The sequence below is a fragment of the Lactuca sativa genome, chromosome 9 (genome assembly GCF_002870075.4).
Source record: "Lactuca sativa cultivar Salinas chromosome 9, Lsat_Salinas_v11, whole genome shotgun sequence".
NCBI lineage: Eukaryota > Viridiplantae > Streptophyta > Magnoliopsida > Asterales > Asteraceae > Lactuca > Lactuca sativa.
The window spans coordinates 101177395-101193583 of record NC_056631.2 but is presented as its reverse complement, the minus strand read 5'-3'; the positions used below and the strand labels follow the sequence as shown (position 1 = coordinate 101193583).

Here is a 16189-nt window from a genome sequence, read left to right as displayed (position 1 = left end):
CAGCCAGCCTTTTGAGGTGAGTTACCTTCCAGTTGGGGTGGGTCTAAGGCCACAATGCCGGCCCACCAAAAAGGAGTATCTAGTAGATGATTGTCTTCATGATAATTATCTTGGCTTGGTTATGCGCTTTGGTTGTGAGATATGCCTTTATGATATGCTGTGTGTAGTAGGAATTAGTTTTCCCTGACATCGGTCTCTAGGACAGTAGGGTAGGTCAGTACCCAGTTATGCTAGACTGTATGTTCATATCTCGTTATTGTATGCTAGCGATAGGGGGTGAGATAGTCCCCGGTACCGGTTGAAAGATACCGATGATGAGTACCGGTTGAAAGATACCGACGGCTGTTACCGGTTGAAAGATACCGATGATATTATATGTTATGTGGTATGATGGGGGAACTCACTAAGCTTCGTGCTTACAGTTTTAGTTGTGGTTTCAGGTACCTCTTCGTCAAAGGGGAAAGAGCCGACGGCGTAACGACACATCACACACATGGTTTCCGCACTGGATTTTTCTGGGATCGTAATATGATTTTCTTTGTTTCCGATGATATTGTTTTGAGACATAACCTTATGTTTTATAATTAATGTCACTTTGACAATGTTTTAGTAACACGCTTTATTACATGTTAAATTTTAAAATGAAATTTTTGGCCTCGAAATTTTGGATGTTACATCATATCTTTCAAGGTATCTCCTAACCTAATAACGAACCCTATCTATCTCACATTATTTATGCGGATGACATAACTTTTGTGGGAGAGTGATCCGAAATTAATCTCATCAATTTAAATAGAATGCTAAGATGCTTTTATCTAGCTTCCGGGTTGACAGTTAATCTCTCTAATAGTAAGGTCTTTGGAGTAGGAGTGGAGTTTATTGATATTGACCGTTTTCCTAATATTTTAAATTATGAGGCCATTATTTTTCCATTTTCCTATCATGGTCTTCCCATAGGTGCAAACATGAAGCTTACTAGGAATTGTCTTCCTATTATTAAGAAATTCAAAAACAAGCTCTCAATACGGAAAGCTAAGAATCTTTCCTTTGGGGGTAAACTCACGCTTGTTAATTATGTTTTGAGCAACCTTCCTCTTTATAACTTTGCTCTCTTTAAAGCCCTTAAAAAGGTTATCGAGTTATTGGATGGTGTTAGAAGAAGGATTCTTTATGGTGAATTTGACAACCGACAAATCCATTAGGTGGCTTGGAATGTTGTGATTCAGCCAAAATATAATGGTGGTCTTAGGTAGGGTGTCTTAGATCCTTAAATCTATCACTCCTTGTAAAATGGTTGTAACGTTTGAAAGTGGAAAGCAATTCCTTTTGATCGTCATGCATCAAAGCATTTCATAATATTAGTGAAATTGACGGTAAATCTTTTGCGAAGAGTGGGATTCCGGGTACATGGCTTTCAATTTACAATGTTATATGGATTTTGGAAGATTGGAGCGTTGATATATGAGGAATTGTTCGAAAGAAATATGGGAGTTGGAAATTCCACTTATTTTTTGAAAGATAAGTAGTTTGGGGATGTCATCCTTGAGGACTATTTTCCATCCTTGTATAACATTGAATCTCTAAAAAATTATCTATCCAAAAGGTTGTCTTTTGATAATGAGTAAACTTTCAATGGTTGTGGAAGAGAGACCCAATAAGAGGGAAGGAATCAGTTGAACTTTCGATATTGAGTTATTTGTTGGTAGATTTAAGACTATCTTCTGATCCAGATAAGTGGATCTAGAAAGGAGATGTCTCGGGGAGTTTAAGTCATGCAGAAGATTTATGGATAATAAGATTGTGGTGGATAACTATTTACAAATATTTTTTGGGTCAGTTGGGTACCCATCAAGATCAACTGTTTCGTTTGGTGCATGTTACTTGACAGGATTTCGGTGGCTCATAGTTTGTTGTTGTCTGGAGTCTCGTTAAATAGCACTACCTGTCCTTTCTGTAATGATGAGGAAGAAACTATCGGTCATGTTTTCTTCAAGTGCTCTTACTCGGTATAGGTATCGAGTTGGCTACACAAGTGAAGTTTGATGTTTTCTTCTCCTCCCTCAAGTAGATAGGCCATTTTAAAAGTTATGAATGCCCAAACTCATGGAAAAAAAAGGAAGAAACTTGGTTTAACCCTATTTATACAATGATTCAGGTGATTTGGAATGCTCGTAACAATTTGGTGTTCAATAATTCGAGGAGCTCTCCCTTAAAGACGTCGGTTGATATCCCGTTATTAACGTGTATAATTGGATTGAGTATAAATCTTTTTATAATTATGTTAATCAGTTTGATTGGTGTAGCTCTCCGTTTTATGCTTTGTACTTTGTAAGTTTCTTTAGTTTCTTGCTAGTTTGTTTACTAATACTAAAAAAAAAATTAAAAAATAAAAAAAATATAAAAAAATAAAAAAATTAGTGGATGAGAATTTAGGGTAAAGCTTTTGTACTATTCCGATAATATTCCCCACAAACTCAAAAACCCAAAGTCAACAAAATACCCCATAAAAAGAAAATAGACATAGAAAGAGGAGATCATTCTTCTTTCCCTTCTTCCTCTCCCCTCTATCGAATTCAATAAATGCCCGCCAAGAAGAGTACACACTTCTTGTAAAATCAACCCCATCACCATTCATTATCTTCTGAATTGTAAACCCCCTTTTTCTTCAGTCATAGCCTTCCACACCTCTTTAAAACCCCTTCTAGGTTTTCGTGCTATTCACCTATTTTCCCCAATTTTTCTTCGACCCCCATTTATCACCTTCAATTTCACCTAATCCTGCTCATCACCCACTTCCAGATCTTCTTTAATTCCAACGGATTTGGTGAAATGGGGAGTAAATGGAGGAAAGTGAAGATGGCTTTGGGTTCTAATTTGTGTGTATATGTGCCTCCGGCTGATGCAGACGTCTCGCCACCCCAATCGGAGAGGTGCTCCGACGCTGCGTTGTTGTCTCCGGCGTCTGACCAGCGGAGCCTCGGAGGCTCTGCCACTGCTCCTCGGCCGTGGTCTCCGGCCTTACGCTTGTCTAAAAGCTTTAGCAGGTCTTCTAAGGTTTGTTCTTAATACTCCTCATTTTCTAAATTTTTATCTAATCAACTATACTTAGAGTTTCATATTCATATCATCATGTGGGTGTTTTAATTTTTCTCTCGATTAAAATGTTTATGAAACAAAGAATTGAGATATAATTTTTTTCTTTCTTTAATTTTGTCGGGTTAGATTTTGTATACTCTTCTGTTTTACTTAGAAGCTATTCTTGAAATTTGCGTTCATAATCAAGATTTATCTTTTGAAAATTTGCCTGCTTTATTAATTTTGACCTTATTATTATTCGAAGAAAAAGTTAAGTTCGGACGTAACAAAAACCAAGAAAAATAAAAAGATTATAACAGGAAGCCTAAAAAAAGTAAAAATTAGGATGTAGCAAAAACCAATGAAAAAAGTTATTTATTACAATACAACAAAACAGTATTATTTGTTTTTACGCCAATTTAGAAGAAACTTGATGGTTTGTTTATTTCTCAGCAAGAACATCATATACTATATTTAAATTTTGATTTTGTCTAACGAATAAATGGTCCTCTAAACCAATTAATTAATCGTTGAAACATGACATCTTCTTTATATATTATAATTATTTCGGGGATTTGTTCACATTTTACATTTCATTGTCAATATAAGAGAATTATAATTATAATTATAATTATAATTATACCCCTCGTGCAAAAAGTAAACGGCCTCATTTGTTGACTGTGTTATCTTTTTAACTTAATAATCAACTAAAAGAATTAAACAATAAGACGGAATTTCTAAAAACAACCAAAAACTTACGTCAAACCCTATGTTCGATTCGGTTGTTTTGTTCTTTTGTTCGTGTCTTTTTGATGTTTTTTGACTTTTATGACAGTTGTAGGAGTAGCAAAATCGTTCTTGTTTTCTTATTACAACATAAAAACAGTCTTTTTGTAAAGTATTAAGAAAAAGACAATATATAAAAATGAAATGGAAGTAAGTTATTATTTTTCATATTTTTAACTCGACTCATGTCAATTTTCAGAAATGCACAATATGTTTGACATCAATGAAAAGGGGAGAAGGTCAAGCAATTTTCACAGCAGAATGTTCGCATTCATTCCATTTTCAATGTATTTCTTCAAATGTAAAACATGGCAACCAAATCTGTCCAATTTGTCGAGCAAAATGGAAAGAAGTCCCATTACAAGTTTCAACCGGTTTAAATAATCCGGTAATGGCGGTGATCCGCCAGTTTCCGCCGCAACACAACTCCAACCGCCAAGTCACCGCTGCTGTTTTTCCGGCGAACGAGCCGCCGGTCTTCAACGATGATGAACCCTTAGATCTCCAATCTTCAACAACCACATCAAATGGATCAGATTCACAAAGGGTAAAATTGGAAACTTACACCGAAGTTCCGGCGGTCCCACGGTTCACCACCACCGATGATTTTACAGTTTTGATCCACCTAAAAGCTCCGGTTTCTACTTCAATCAACCCTGGTCAAACTGTGGTCAACCGGGCCCCACGCGCCCCGGTTGACCTTGTAACGGTTCTTGATATAAGCGGTAGTATGGCGGGCACGAAGCTCGCGTTACTTAAACGGGCTATGGGTTTTGTGATACAAAACCTTGGGCCCGCGGACCGGCTGGCGGTGATCGCATTCTCCTCCACTGCCCGCCGGTTGTTTCCGCTACGGAAAATGTCGGATTCCGGGAAGCAACACGCGCTTCAAGCCGTTAACTCTCTGGCGGCAAACGGCGGCACGAATATCGCCGAAGGGTTGAGGAAGGGTAGGAAAGTGATGGAAGACCGCCGTGAGAAAAATCCGGTCGCGAGTATAATATTGTTATCCGATGGACAAGATACTTATACCGTACCTGTAATCGCCAGTTCCAATTCCAATTCCAATTCCGGTGGCCAGAACCGGTTAAACTATCAATTACTTCTTCCTGGGGTCGGAACCGGAATCAAGATTCCGGTCCATACATTCGGGTTTGGAACGGATCACGATGCGTCATTGATGCATTCGATTTCCGAGATCTCCGGGGGGACATTTTCGTTTATTGAAACCGAAAGTGTGATTCAAGATGCATTTGCTCAATGTATTGGTGGACTTTTGAGTGTTGTGGTGAAAAGTTTACAACTGATTATCGAAACCGAAAACCCTGGAATTCGTCTTAAATCTTTAAAAGCCGGAAGCTACAAGAATCACTTGATGCCGGATCGAAGATCCGGCATCATCGATGTGGGCGATATGTACGCGGATGAGGAACGCGATTTTCTCGTCTCGGTCAACGTGCCAAAAGAAAAAGAGTTGACTTCTTCGTTATTCAAAGTACGTTGCTATTACACCGATCCCTTCACGAAGGAAACCGTGAAATTAGAAACCGAAGATGTTACGATTAAAAGACCGGAAAAAGTCGGGAGTGAAAACGTCGTTTCGATTGAAGTTGATCGACAAAGGAACCGGTTACAAGCAGCCGAAGCCATGGTACAAGCGAGAGAAGCAGCGGAAGAAGGTGATTTGACACGAGCCGTGGGTGCACTCGAGGGGTGTCGGGCGGTTCTATCGGGAACCGTGTCGGCTAGGTCAGGAGACCGGCTTTGTATGGCTCTAGATGCTGAGCTTAAGGAAATGCAAGAGAGGATGGCTAGCCGACATGTATACGAGGCATCGGGTCGGGCTTATATCTTATCGGGTTTGAGCTCACATTCATGGCAACGAGCCACAGCTCGTGGGGACTCAACCGATGGTTCGAGCCTGGTTCAATCGTATCAGACTCCATCGATGACTCAGATGTTGACTCGGTCTCAGGCTAATTTGGTTCGACCGGTTCAACCGAGACCTAGGTGAGGGGTTTGAGGGAAATATAATTGTGTAAAGGGAATAAATGGTTTTGGGAATTAGGGTTCATGATTTTGTATTTTGGGTTATAATGTTGTTTTCTTTTGTGCCTTTGTGGTGATGTACATAAGTTGAACCGGGTTTTTTTTGGGGGTATATGTTTATCTTTATGGTTATGTAACAATGAATATATATACGTGCAATCTTATTCTTTCACAACTTTTACATAATGTTTTAAATATATTTTGGATGTATTGCTTGGTTTTGGAAAATGGTAACTTGAAAATCATGAATATTCGTGAATTTAAGTTAATTATATAAGAAGTCAATGATGAGATGTTGTAGCATGATGGAAAGTTGGTTAATTGAGTTGAGGATGAGGATGATTGAATTGAACGACTGTTGGCTTTTGGTTGCACAATAATGGCCCATGCCACAATGCCACCCATCATGATCATGGCCAAACTTTTTGGTACTAGTATGTCATTTCCATAATGCCCATTTGACTTCAAACAAATATCCCACGTATATTTGCTTTATTAAAGTGTTATAATGATGTTAAGATGCTTTCACAAAAGGTATTTCAACTTTTGGGAATACCATATACTTTCAAACATAAGTCAAACTCTATAGCAAATAACATGGTATGTATGAGTATAAGATAATCACCTAAAAGATAAAATAAAATTTGATATGGATAGACATGAATCGGTTTGGTTTGGTTTATGCTTAAAGCCAAAACTGAACAGAAAATAAACCTTATCTTGTTCGATGTTGGGTTTTCAAGTGGTTTTGAGTTTCAATAAACCTGGTTTTGTTCGACGTTTGGTTCTCGGTTTTCAAGTTCCACCACAATGCTATCTAGGTTTTTGGTTCTTTCAAGTTTTTTGGTATTTGATTTTTGTATATTTAATCAAGAATTATCCGGAGGTTGTGTAATATAAACTGAATTTAAACTATTTGATTTGTGTTGTTATGTTCTAGTTAAAGGTGTTGGAATCTCATTTGTTTAGCATGATAAAGGTGGAACGGCGGAATGCACCGTAGGAAAAAAAAAATCCGTCGGAGGGTAAAACCAACATTTTCGGATGAGACTCTTTTCATCTTCTCTATCGATCTATGGATGAATTAATGCATTGTTTTCAACGAAGTATTTGATATCAAGATATACATTTCGTATCAAATTTTGATTTAGTTCCATCATCAAAGAGTGACAGATACATTTTATAACAATATATTTTTACATTTTAATTGGTTTTTATATTTCTTTTAAATACAAGTATAATTTATTTATTATCATATATAAAAAAATCAAACAAATTATAATGGTTGTTTCAACAAAATATATTATAACTTAGAGGGTGTTTCAACAAAAAAAAAAAAAGATTTTGTATGTTATGATTTCTTACTTATCAAAACTCCTTATAACTTTTTGACAAATTTGTAACAATGATACATGTGGTATGTCGAAAATTACCATTTTGGGCAAAACATATTTGGATTAGCACCAATGGTCCAAAAAATATCATTTTGTTGCGAGTTTGGTTCATTTTCGTTTGATTTTTCTTAAAATGATGAATTTACCGTATACATTTTCATTTTCTATTTTTTATTTAATATAAAATTTTTCTAAATTAAAAAAAAATAAGAAATTACCCCACCAAATTCTCACCCTTAATAACTCTCTCTCTCTCTCTCTCTCTCTCTCTCTCTCTCTTATTTTGTCACAAAACACCAGCACAGCCAGTCGGACTGCCAAACCCACCGTCGTCCTTACAAAAAAGTTTAAAGTAAATTGGATCAAAGTGGCAAGAAAATAAAAATCTTTGGACCATGAATGTTACTTCAAACGTTTTTGGCTCAAATTGATAATTTCCACGTAACCATAGGGATCATTCTTGCAATTTTGTCTAACTTTCGGGTTGTAAAAGTCAAATATCCTTTAAAACATTTATAAATTAATACAAACACTTTTAAAAAACAACTTATTGACTTTCCCCATCATAAACTACAAAAATTAATCTAAACACTTTTTGAAAATACAAATTTCTCACCATCATAAGTCAATAGGGCAAAAAATAAGAATTTTTTTTTACAAATTTCCTTGAAAAAACTTGTCAGTTTTCACAATTAATTTTATGTATACAACAAGTCGTTTTGGTTTTTTAGTTTAGTCCCGACCTTTCGCTCTAAGAGTGCTGGGCATGGGCAACATCCTATGAGCGTTTTTGGGCGTTATAACGCACAAACACTACCCCATTCACCGTTTTTGGACGCTATACGCCTGCGGTTGCTTCATGTTGCCACCACCACCTTCATTTAACGTTGTTTCTTTGTTTTTATCTAAAAACGCCGGTGTGGGCGTTGCCCACATCGACCAGCCTAATTTTGAATGTTTTAATATGCGGGTTGATAGACTCGTGAATCTGATGCTCCAATTTTGAATGTTTTAATATTTTTTCTAATAAAATTTCCTATTATAATACATTCTTCCACCATTTTAAAACTATATTTTTCTTCCTTCAATTTTATTCCATTTTACTTACTATCTCTACATTTCAATTCTAAATTTGAAAATAGATATTATTCATAGGCCAATTGTATTCGCAGAGTGGTCCTAAATCAAAGAAGTAGCGTTGATAAGAACATTCTTTGATACTTTAGAAAATAGATAGGTTACTCAACATAGATCGTCATATTTTTGGCGATTAGTTCATGGATCATTTTAAACAACACTTTGGGGGTTCAGATCTTTAAACACATCAAATTGTTCCCAAATGGAAAAATATGCAACAAAAAGTAAAAAAGTTTAATGTCGTTTTACCCACAAAATAAACACCCGTGAGCCTAAAGTTTTTGACAAAAAAGTTTAAAACACAACAAAAAATGAGCATCTTGAACGCCATAAAAGAAAGATTTTCATTGCGAGGCAGCATGAAATATTTTAAAAAATCACTATTTTGTTTTTAGAATTTAAGTATTTTTTTTAATTTGTTGTTTTTCGTTTGTAGTATGTTCTTTTTGTTATTCCGTTTGTCGTTTTAGGATGTAACTAATGTTATTGTAGTGTGATTTTCTAATTAAGTGTTATTTTAAGAGTAAAAAAATTAAAAAAAATACAATTTTTTATTTTAATTTACATTTTATAATTTAATTAAATAAATAATGTTATGTTTTATTTTATTTTGTAGTTTTTGATTTACTTGAATTAAAAATAACGATGTAACAAATACATTGAATAGGTTGGAAATAAAATAATGTTTACATTATTTTTTTTTTATTTTTTTTTGTGTTGGGAAAAATATAAAAGAAATGATAATAAAAACTAATGTGAAGCCGATGCGACATTATTTTGAATGAATTAGGAGAAAATCAAGAATCACTCCTCTATCATAGTAAAAACATTCCTATTATCTTAGAATTTTAGAAAATTTTAGATATCTTTTAAATAAATATCATGACATCATATTTGTTATGTTATGTGACAAATATCTAAATATAATATATGATGTTTATAATTTCTAGAATATTATATTTATACAAAATATCTAAATATAATATATGATGTTTATAATTTCTAGAATATCATATTTATTCAAATTCTTTTTATTAAGGTTTATGATCATTTTAAATTATTATCTTTTATCGCTATTATAATAATCCTATTGTAAAACCTAAGTTTAAAATACCATCATTTATAAATATTTCAAATATTATATTTATCAAATTTACCTTTTTAAATAACTTTTTATTCTTAATTTTAATTTAGATGATATAAATAATAAAATATATAAAAGTAGGCCCAGCACCTCACAATCATTGTATAACTTGAAATGTTTTGAAGTCTGTTTTGAATTTGTTTGACTTGTTAATATATTGACATGACGACCGTTGTACACTTGTACATATACATAACAAGCATTATACACATTTGGTTGCTATGTATAAAAGGATTGATGGTCAAAACAACAATAAAAAAACATATTCCTGACAATAAAACTTAAGCTATATATCTATAAAACGTTGTAAAACGTGTACCTATATGTACCAAAATACATACTGTTTTATTATGCCTGCTTAGGGGTTATTTCACTAAATGTAAAAACAAGAAAAAAACATACATTCCAATTAATTACAGTTTTTAACTATCAAATAAACATTTTAAAAACGACCAATTATTACAAACATTTGCTCTTTCCTTTTGAGGTGGATGTTTATTTGGATCCAAGCTTGAGGTGTATGATTATTGCATGTTTTTTACGTGTAACAGAACAACATTTATATTGTAAAGAGAAAAAATATTAGTTCTTTCATTAGAAAAGTATGAGTCTACAAAGCAAGAGGGAAAGAATAAATACTAAGACCCTAACAAAACCCTAATGGTCTAGCTAAATCCTAATGGACTAATAGACTAGAGACAAAGAAGCCCATAAGCATATGAACTAATATGGTTAATATCTCCCTCAAACTCACAATGTCACAACAATAAGCATTGAAAGTTTGTCACACAAAAAACGTAACAAAGATGCCGACAAAACCTTTGTAAAAATATTAGCAAGCTGTTGATGGGACAAACGAAAGCGAAATGGTCCTGAGCTGTAAGTGATTACAGGTAAAGTGACAATCTCAATGTGCTTCGTCCACTCATGGAAGATAGAATTCATCGCAATTTGTATCGCACTTTTGTTATCACAATGGAATGGAGTAGGCAGAGAATTGTGAACCCTCATATATGCAAGAAACCATCGTGTAACCAAATAATCTCATATGTAGTCATAACCATATCATGATACTCAGCCTCCATGGAAGATTTAGAGACAACTTCATGTTTCTTGATTTTCCATGAAATAAGAGACTCTCCAAGAAACACATAAAATCCGGTTGTGGATTTACGATCATGATGATCGCCATCCCAATTGAAATCACTATAGGCATGTAACGCAAGAGGTGACGTCAATGGAAAAAAAGGCTTGAAACTGAGTGCCGCGAAGATACCTTATAATACGCAGTACAACTCCCCAATGAACAGAAGTAGGAGCAGTAACAAACTAACCGACGACTTGAACAACATGAGCTATATTCAGTCGAGTATCTATAAGATAAACCAAACTTTCCACAATAGTTCGGTAAAGATTTATATATGATAAAGGTAAACCATCATTAGGAGAGTACCGTACATTGGTTTCAAGATGAGTATATATAGTTCGGTTGTTAGAGAGACACACCGGTATTAACAAGTAGTTATATATTTAGTCTGAGAAAGAAGATACACTTTCTTAGACTAAGCTACCTCAATACCCAAGAAATAACGCAGCAAGCCCAAATCCTTCATAGCAAACTGATGAGCTAAATCATACTTCATAGAATCAATACCACCATGGTCATCACTCATAATAATCATGCCATCCACATATAAGGACAAATGAATCTGCCATGTACTCGTATATATGATAAACAAACCTGAATCATGATTGCTTTGGAAAAATCCAAGAGAGGTAACCACTATGGATAATTTCTCAAACCAAGCACGAGGTGCTTGTTTGAGACCATATAAGGCTTTGCAAATCCCACAGACTTCACCCGACTGGTGGTGAATGCCTGGGGGAGGAGACATATAAACCTCCCATGTATAAGTCTAATACAGAGAAGTGAGTTCCTCATCCATAGCATTCTGCCAAAGAGGATCTAAAACTGCCTCTTTATATTATTCAACTTCAGACAAATGATGGATGTTGTCTATAAATTAAGCAAATGATCTTGAGTATGTAGAGTAAGAAAAAATCTGGAATCTTGGTGGACTTGGTAGGACGAGTAGACCTCCTTAGTGGTGGTGGAGAAGGGTCTTCAATCTCAATGGTCGAAGGAGCAAACCCAAGAACCGGAGGTATTGAGGAAATCTCTAAAGACGTAGGCGTGACATGAACTGTAGAAACAAGCAGCATGGATGAATCTCGATCATCTATATCCACATCAAAAGGATCAATATGCAGAAGATCTGACTTCATTACATTATCGGATATAGCAGGAATTGAGTAGAAAGGAATATGTTCCAAAAATGTGATATGCCAAGAAACATACAACTTTTTACTCACAATCATAGCAATGATATACCTTTCTATCCAATACTAATACACATATAACAGAATTAGGCCCCAACTTGTTCCGCTCATCATGTGCACGAAGAACAAAACAGGTGCATCCAAAAAATCGAAGAACAGAGTAGTACCGTAGGTGACCATATAGCTTCTTAAAAGGAGGCATTCCTGAATTCAATGCATAAGGGATATGATTAATCACATAAACAACAGTTAAAACTACTTCTCCCCAAAAGGTACTAGGGAAATGTGCAGACAAAAGAATTGAGCGAGTTGTCTAAAAAATATGATGATGTTTCCATTCTGCCACACTGTTTTGCTAGATAGTGTCAGTACAAGATGTGACAACCTAGAGAATACGTCACTCACCACCGTTAACATTTAACAATAGGACGTTAGAATGTAATAAATACAACCTTGTAACCACCTGATATATTTTAATATATTTGAAATTGTCATCCTTGATTACGTTAACCTTTAGGCTAAAATAGAAGTGCGCAAAAGGTCGTGTCACTTTGAGAGCATGTTAGCATATTTCGACTCCTTACGCCACCGTGATTCAAAAAATATAAATTTTGTAAGAATCCGACGCAGTATTGCTGAGATATGACATTTATGGTAAATGAATATCTATTGTAATTAAAATGTTACAACGACTAAAACTACAAGGACATTGGTTGACTTTTGGAGAAATTCGCTAACTAGGCAGTCGTAGTACTACTTAAAGTAGGAACTATAAGGCAAGGAACGCCTAAAACAGATGTTATATGTGAGAGTTATGATTTTTACAAGATAATAACAGTAATAAAAACACATCGGAAAATGAAAGTGAAAACTAGACAAAACGACCAAAAGCAAAGTCGAAGAGAATGACGAGACCTATACAGATATATAAGAGTGATTAAGAGTGGAGTTCGTATGCGAGAGTTACAAAAATTCGAAGTTGAATTTTTACCGTCATGCGTGCATTGACACCCAATTACATCGAGATACGGGATGATGTGGCACTCTAAGATGAAGACCTATGGCACCATCGTGCGGTTCATGCGCATTTACCTAACACCTGCTCCAAACTTGCTATAAATAGTAGGTTTCAGCAACTCATTCTTCCTCACCCACTCTTTGATTCTCTCTCTATTTTGTTCCATGTGTCATAGCCCCGGTCAACTCTCGAAGTGCTAACTTATGGTTTCTACCCTACACTAATGTTTTCATACTCACAGGTGAGTTTCACGGCCCCATTTTCCAACTCCTTACTGGGGGGGGGGGGATACATGTCTAAAATGCAACTTTACATAGTTATCACTAATTATAGTTAGATAATTATGGCCATAGCATTAGGATGATATTAGGCTTGGTATTTACTCTGCACAAACTCTTTATCTAATATTATGCGTAGTTGTTATACTGAATCACTATGATAGATAAGATCATACCTAGTTGTCATGTTGGCCAGTTGCCAGGAAACGCATAAACTTTTTATTATAGCCACCTTTGGATAAGCTTAGTACCAGGTGTTACTCTGCCCAAATTATCGGCTACGCAAAACATGCTATATATATATATATATATATATATATATATATATATATATATATATATATATATATATATATATATATATATATATATATATATATATATATATATATATATATATATAAGTAAAACCATATAAACACAATGCGAATAACAACATGACCGACCAGGGGAGGCCCCCATGATAAGAGTTAGATGCGACACAATTCATCAACACATTGATAGATTTTCAGTTATCATCCAACCTATAGTCGTTAATTATTAAGTGAATGAGAGAGATATGCATAAATCTATATGGTATTGACACTCTCACCTGTGGCTGCTAGCTACAACCCGACGACAAGTCGAAGCAGGCATGACATTCTGAACACATCGATGTCTGATGAAGCATCGTGGATTTTTGGGATCAACAGTCATAACTTGATTATAGGAACTCATTGTAACTTTGTCAAACTAAAACTAGCTATCATAAACTACTAATATGAATTAATACAATTAAGTGGTGATAGTACACACAATATCGAGGAAGAAAGTTTAGGTCAACCAACACCTGACTATCTTAAGACCACCACCAAAAAACCTCTCTATGGAAGTAGCGATAGTACTCACAATCTCAAGGAAGTGAGTTTAGGAATAAAAAAAACAACTAAAATACTTACACATGTTTTATAATAATAAAATTATGGACTCACCAACATTATGTTGACCTCTCAAACCACATGTGTTCTTAGGAGAATGAACCTATTTGAAGGAAGAGACAACCCTGATGATGTAGCCCCGAACTTATATGCTTTGCTCTTCTACTTTTCTTTTGTAACCTACTTGTACCTCGAACAATTATGTGATATATTTTATTTAATGAATAAATAGCTATGTGGTTTAGTATATTAGTGTATTATTTAATGCATATCTTGGAATGAAATCCCAACATCCTAACGTTGCACAGCCTGACGCTTCCGTCATTGGCCATGGGGTGTGACACATGATGACTGGTGAATGGTACCATCAAAAGCAAGAAGTTGAGTAAAATCATTAGAGGTGTATTCACCCCTAGGTCATACCTAAAATACTTTATCACAAACGAATGTTGTGTTTTAACAAGAGCTCTAAAATTTCAGTAATGCTAAAGAAATCAGATATGCGTTTCATAAGGTAAACCCATGTATATCGAGTATAGTAATCTATGAAAGATACATAATAGGTCGAGCCACCCTTTGTGGATACTGGTGCAGGACCCCATACATCAGAGTGAATGATATCAAAATGAGCAATAAAACAAGACATACTTTTACTGAAAGGTAAAGTAGAGAATTTTTCCAGTTTACAACCACTACAATGAGAAATATCACAAGTATTCAAATGAAACAAAGCACTAGGAGATGCTAGAAATCATAAACATGATACATACATATGTCCCAAACGAGAAAGCCAAAGAAAAAACCGATATAAAAAAAGAATCAAACAAAAAGAAGACAAATCAATGTTGGAAGAAGCAACAACAAAGACTTTGAGAACCTCCAGGACATAAAGTTTCACCATCCTATGGCCAATGCCAATCACCTTGTGGGTGTATTGATCTTATATAGCGCATACATGATTAGAAAAGAACACCCATTTACCAGACTTACACAACTGACTGACCGAAGCATGATTCAAAGTAAGTTTGAGAATGTAATAAACATCAACGAGAGAAATATGAGGGATAAAAACATATCTAACACGCTTAACTATCATAGATGTATCACTAGTAGACATATCAGATATGGATGAAATTTGTGACAAAGAACTAAACGATGATAAATAAGGAGACATGTGATGGGTTGCACCAGAATCTAAAATCCACAAAGATGAAGGAATACCTGAGGTAGCAGATGAAGTAAGACCAGAATGAGACATAGATGCAAACATGGTAGTAGTATTAGAGGCCAAATATTGTTTGAAACGTTCAAACACCTTGGGATCCAACGCAGGAGGTGGCATGTTGCCAACAAACTTAGTGTCAACTGATGGCGCAATAATAACAACAAACTCTGGAGGGTGAGGTGTCCATGGAAGAACACCAAAAGAATATGACTGGAACTTATATTGACTAGATATTTGTTATTGTCCTGAGCTGAGCATATTTACCCTTGTTAACTAACAATAGGTACTGAGCTTTCCAATGATTTTTATGTTTGTAGAAGGCACACTCATCATAAGCAACCCTCGGAGTTTGTTAAGCCTGATTAATGGAAAAAACAAGAGCAACAAGAGTGAAAGTAGGGGTGGAAGTTTCTTTAGACCCTTTATCCGTATGAAACTTGATATTAGTTTCTTTAGCAATCAACTCATGAACAACATAATGCACCGAGGGATGGGGGGAGCGATGAAGAATCGTTCCACATAGGTCTTCAAAATCGGAACGTAATGCCACAAAAAACCGAACCCGTTGTTGTTCTTCCCTTCCAACAACATAAGGCTGAAAATATTTTAATTCTTTATATTCATTAAGAGCCAAATGATCCTAGATACCAGACATATCAACATAGAAATCTTGAATACTCATATCATTTTGTTGAAGGGCATGAATTTCATATTCTAACTGATATTATTTAGAAAATTTGGACTCAATATATAGTCTCGCCAAATGATTCCAGACATCCTTTGTTGAGTCATACTTAGCCAATTTCATACCAATAGACTGTGTAAC

General features: G+C 35.1%; 1 protein-coding gene across 1 annotated transcript; it reads left to right on the top strand.

The window, feature by feature from the left end:
- Nucleotides 1-2512: 2512 nt before the first annotated feature.
- Nucleotides 2513-6085, top strand: LOC111915058 (E3 ubiquitin-protein ligase WAV3). Its single transcript, XM_023910764.3, has 2 exons — nucleotides 2513-3054; nucleotides 4061-6085. The coding sequence occupies exons 1-2, from the start codon at nucleotides 2830-2832 to the stop codon at nucleotides 5873-5875; spliced, it is 2040 nt and encodes a 679-aa protein (XP_023766532.1). The 5' UTR covers nucleotides 2513-2829; the 3' UTR covers nucleotides 5876-6085.
- Nucleotides 6086-16189: the final 10104 nt, after the last annotated feature.

Excerpts from the sequence above, each read along its gene's own strand:
- LOC111915058 (XM_023910764.3), top strand. The coding sequence starts at position 2,830 with ATGGGGAGTAAATGGAGGAAAGTGAAGATGGCTTTGGGTTCTAATTTG. Across the intron at positions 3,055-4,060 it reads GCTTTAGCAGGTCTTCTAAG|AAATGCACAATATGTTTGAC; the intron begins GTTTGTTCTTAA and ends GTCAATTTTCAG.